Source organism: Vigna unguiculata, chromosome 4, assembly GCF_004118075.2.
Source record: "Vigna unguiculata cultivar IT97K-499-35 chromosome 4, ASM411807v1, whole genome shotgun sequence".
NCBI classification, from domain to species: Eukaryota; Viridiplantae; Streptophyta; class Magnoliopsida; order Fabales; family Fabaceae; genus Vigna; species Vigna unguiculata.
This window is the reverse complement of record NC_040282.1, coordinates 40,376,208-40,381,546: the sequence shown is the minus strand read 5'-3', so window position 1 is coordinate 40,381,546 and position 5,339 is coordinate 40,376,208. Positions and strand designations below refer to the sequence as shown.

Sequence of the window (5,339 nt, the reverse complement as noted above, 5' to 3'; positions counted from 1 at the left end):
TAATGATGTAAATAGTACATGATGGAACTCGAATTTATTCATTTCTCAGGAGCAAGTATCTAAAATTTAATAAATTCTAAAAAATTTATAAGTCTGTTTATTTTATAAAAATAGAAAGAATCTTATTTCAGCCAGGTTCAAAACAAAATGGTTGAAATTTGTAAAATTACTTTTTGATCAAAAAGTTTATCCACGTGAATTAACTTTTTTTATGATTCTTTCAGAGAAAAACAAGTATGTTGCTGCCATTTTTTAAGAAAAATTTAAATAAACATTATTTTTTCAATTCAATAAGATGTTTTTTAAAAACAAAATTTATGACAAACTTTCGGACTCCAAAATAAATAATACTTCGAACACCATAATTAATTCTAACAATATTATCTCAAATACTTAAAATAAAATAAATAATATTTTCTATAAATAATTTATTAATCTTAATCGAGCGTTGAAAGTTGAAAGTCATGTAAGCACCGAGTACACTTTTTCATTAAAATGAATTGACTAATTCTTATAAATTTATGATAACCTATGTCTTATTTAATCATTAATTAGTTATGTAAACTTAGGTCGAAGACTCAACCTTAAGAATCTAACACATTTTTTAATCTTTTTTATATTTTTTTTATTTTCACCACATTTATTCAATTTGATCCTCATTTAACTCCAGTGTTTAATTAGGTCATAATTTTTGTCAATTTGATTATTTTTATTAACAATGGTTAAATAGTTAATGTTTGTGAATACTACATATCATGTATCAGTCCATGATTTATTTAATTTTTTAATTTGAAAAAAATTGTCAACGTATTAAGTGATGGGTTAAATAAGTTTTTGGTCCCTCAAGTTTCAGTAAAATTTGGAATTAGTCTATATTCAAAACTTTTTATCAATTTAGTCTTTCATCTTTAAAAATGCATGAATTTAGTCCTTTTAACCAAATTTTCGTTAACAACGGTTAAATAGTTAATGTCTTTGAATATTACATATCATGAATCATTTCATGATTTATTTATTTTTTTAATTTTTTAATTTGAAAAAAATTGTCCACGTATTAAGTGATGTGTTAAATATGTTTTTGATCCCTCAAGTTTCAGTAAAATTTGGAATTAGTCTTTCTTCAAAACTTTTGACCAATTTAGTTATTCATTTTTAAAAATGCATAAATTTAGTCATTTTAACCAAATTTTCATTAACAACGGTTAAATAGTTAATGTTTGTGAATACTACATATCGTGTATCAGTTCATAATTTATTTAATTTATTTAATTTTTTAATTTGAAAAAAATTGTCCACATATTAAGTGATGGGTTAAATATGTTTTTGGTCCCTCAAGTTTCAGTCAAATTTGGCATTAGTCCTTCTTCAAAACTTTTGACCAATTTAGTCATTCATCTTTAAAAATGTATGAATTTAGTCCTTTTAACCAAATTTTGTTAAGTTTATCTGACATTTCAAACCCATTTCATAATTGTATTTGAATTATTTACACCGTTTGACACATTTTCTCTTCAATGTTAACTCAAATATTATAATAAAATACGTTTAAAATGTCAAATAAATTTAACAAAATTTGGTAAGAAGGACTAAATTCATACATTTTTAAAGATGAAGGACTAAATTGATATAAAGTTTCGAAGAGAGACTAATTTCAAAATTCACTAAAAATTGAGGGAGCAAAAACATATTTAATCCTTAAGTGATTATTGTGTCACACGTCACTTCATGGTTGTGTCATTACCTTTTATTTAGTTTCTATATTAATTATTTATTTTTTCGATTTAGTTTCATTTTTTTTAAAATGAGGTAATTTTGTCTCTTCCAAATTTAAACAAAATTTAATTTTTATATAAATACTATATTAATCTTTGTATTAAAATTGATATTTTAATTAATATTTTTAAAATTAAATTATAAATTATTAGATTTAATTATAAATTAAAAATTCAATTATTAAATAGAATATATAATTATTAAAAAAAAGTTATTTGACAATATACTGTCGCATGACGATAATATATTAATATTTTAATTATAATTTTTCTATTTTGTTAAATCGTTAATATTATTAAGTCATTAAAATAAAATTCTTAAGTGGTTGCTTATTAAAAGATTCTACAACAGTTATAAATCACACTCTCATTTAAGTTGCAGTTGCAGATAATCATTACTATGTATGTAATAACATGTGATTATATATATAGTCTGTGTGGGAAATGAATAACAACAAGTGTATCTTAATGGAGTTCATTCTAAGCTATCTTAATGGCAGTGCCATTACTATTCTTTCTCTAGTTCTCTTGTATCTGTGTCTGTATAATAATCCCTTCAAATTTTGTAATCAAAAGAAGAAAGAGGCTCCCAAAATTGAAGGTGCATGGCCAATACTCGGTCACCTTCCATTGCTGAGTGGTTCGCAAACACCTCACAGAACTTTGGGTGCTTTGGCTGAAAAATATGGACCCATATTCACCATCAAACTTGGTTCCAAGACGGTTCTGGTAATCAACAACTGGGAAGTTGCAAGAGAATGCTACACCACAGCATAGAGAAAAGAAGAAGGGTTTCGGTGATGAAGTTCAAGATTTCATGGATGTGATGATTTCCTTGCTTGATGGAAGAACAATTGGTGGGGTTGATGCAGATACCATGATCAAATCCACTGTATTGGTACGTACTTTCAACCTTTGATTTGGATTAATTTTGTTGGAAATTCAAGTGTGAGTTTAATTCTCACATTGAATAGAAATGAAAAAGTAGAACGATATAATGATAAAGACTCGTAAATCTATTCTCTTAAGATTTTAGGTCGAGAATGGTATCAATATTTTATGTGGTTGAGTTTAGGTCTTAGGTCGAGAATGGTATCAATATCTTATATGGTTGAGTTTAGGTCTTATTGGTATTTGTTCTCTCTAGTAAAACTCTCACTATAAACCTAACAAATTTAGAGTTAGAATGTTATTGGATTGTCCTAGAAAGAAAGATCACATATATATTAACACATGAGCGATCACAAACAAAACTAAACATATATATCTTTTATTCTATTTTCTGCATCTCATTCTATATCATGGTGGTATATAGTTCATATCACTATAATGCTGCATAGTAGAGTGGATTGTATATATAATAAATAATGTATCACGCACATTAAGGTAACTTTAGATTTGATTAGAGAAAACTATAATATGAAATACTATTCTATAATCCTTATTGACAGTTTGTTAAAAAAAAAAAAAACTTATCGTTATAAATACTTATGTAAGAAATTAATAAGATGAAATAAATAAATATTCTGTTATGATTAATATTGCGCATAAATTAATTTAATATGGTGTGTTTTTTTTCGCAAACAACAAAAAGTTATATAAATAGAGTAAAAAGTTAAACTAACCCTTATACAAGGTTAAGGTTTAAAAAAAACATAATTGGTACTATGACATGGACGATATATACCATCACCATGGAGATATTCAATTACAATTATAAACACCATTAGAATACAAAAATGTTAACTTTTTAACTAGCATTCTTTAGTCTTTAACGTGACTTAGTATGAATTATTGATTTTTTAAAGAAAAAGATAGTGGTATATATTAATCAATGACTTACATTAAGTCATGTCAAAGAATAAGAAATGGAGGTCAAAAAATTAGAGTCATAATATCATTATCCTTTCCTTTATAACTAAATGGTCATCGGTTCTATTACGATGTATCATAGAATTCCTGATACAAGTATCACACAACTTCCAACCAAATTTGGCTAGTTGCCCTACATAATTATATATGATGAATTTCTCTTTAGAAGAGCTTGTGAGAAAGATCATATCCTTAATTTTACTTAGTTTTCCATTTGAACTAGCACTCATATTTTTAGTTTGGATTATATATTTGATTTGCAGGTGGTGATGGTAGGAGCAGCTGACACAAGTAGTACTCTTCTTACATGGACAATATGTTTGATTTTGAGAAATCCATTAATATTGGAAAAAATAAAAAATGAACTAGACAATCATGTTGGAAAAGAAAAATGTGTAAGTGAGTCAGATATAAGTAAGTTAATATACCTTCAAACCATAGTGAAAGAAACTTTAAGATTATATCCTCCTGCTCCTCTTTCGGGACTTCGTGAATTCACAGAAAATTGCATTTTAAGTGGTTATAACATAGAAAAAGGAACTTGTTTAATTACAAATATTTGGAAGATTCACACAGATAACAATGTTTGGGAAGATCCATTGGAGTTCAAACCAGAAAGGTTTCTAACAACACACAAAGACGTTGATGTCAGAGGTCATCATTTTGAGCTATTACCATTTGGAGGTGGTAGAAGAATGTGTCCAGGAGTATCTTTTGGCCTTAAAATGGTGCATTTCACTCTTGCTACTTTTTTGCATTCTTTTGAAATTTTAAGTCCATCATCTGATCCTATTGATATGACTGAAATCTTTGGATTAACAAACACCAAAGCCACTCCACTTGAGATTCTTATTAAACCATGTTCTTTCTTTTAGTTGTTGTTAGAGCAACTTGTGCTTGTGTTTAGCAAAGTGGTCATAGTGTATCTTTGTAATTTTTCTTTGCCATCTTTGTATTTTCGTTAAAAGTACTTGTTTGATGTGTATCTTAATAAAGTTTGTAGCTCTTTCAAATATACATTAATATGAAAGTATAATTGCAACGTATATTCTCATCTTTTTGACTTCTTTTCTATTCCTTTATTGATATTTTGTTTATATCCATGTCATTATTATTTTTGTGTTGTTAAAATTTAGGTTTTATTTTTGCATGTCTCTCTGTATAATTCATTTTCCTGTACTAAATATAATGGTCATAATTTGGTTACTAATCATTTCAAACATCAAATTTTATTTATCCACACATGACATCACATATCTCAATCTTATATTATTCTATTTATCAAAAAATCAAATTACTACTTTTGAAAATTTCCAAACTCTTCAACCAATCAACCTAATTTATCGCATATCAATATCCAAACATAAAAGTTTTCGTCATCTCAACATCTAATAAAATTTTGTGTAATTTATAACAATTCCATCTCATTCTTAGAAACTCTTAAATAATTTTAATGATTAAAAATATGTTTAGAAACTAATTTAGAAATCAATTTCCTAATTAGAGACCAATTTTTTTATAGTGAAAACTTTGGTAACTAATATTAATGACCAATTTATAGTAAAAACCATTGTAGTTACTAATTTATAAATCAATTATAATTATTTGAAACTATTTTAATTACAAATAATTTTTTAGTTTATAAATTAGTATCTAAATTAGTCATTATATTGAAAATTTATTTTTTCTCATTAA

At 25.9% G+C, this 5,339-nt stretch overlaps 1 protein-coding gene across 1 annotated transcript; it reads left to right on the top strand.

The window, feature by feature from the left end:
• The first annotated feature begins 2,240 nt into the window (after positions 1-2,240).
• LOC114180909 (cytochrome P450 82A3-like) lies at positions 2,241-4,636 on the top strand. Its single transcript, XM_028067204.1, has 2 exons — positions 2,241-2,543; positions 3,908-4,636. Exons 1-2 carry the CDS (start codon positions 2,241-2,243, stop codon positions 4,517-4,519), a joined length of 915 nt encoding a protein of 304 aa, XP_027923005.1. The 3' UTR covers positions 4,520-4,636.
• The last annotated feature ends 703 nt before the right edge of the window (positions 4,637-5,339 follow it).

Excerpts from the sequence above, each read along its gene's own strand:
- LOC114180909 (XM_028067204.1), top strand. The coding sequence starts at position 2,241 with ATGGAGTTCATTCTAAGCTATCTTAATGGCAGTGCCATTACTATTCTT. Across the intron at positions 2,544-3,907 it reads CAAGAGAATGCTACACCACA|GTGGTGATGGTAGGAGCAGC; the intron begins GCATAGAGAAAA and ends TTTGATTTGCAG.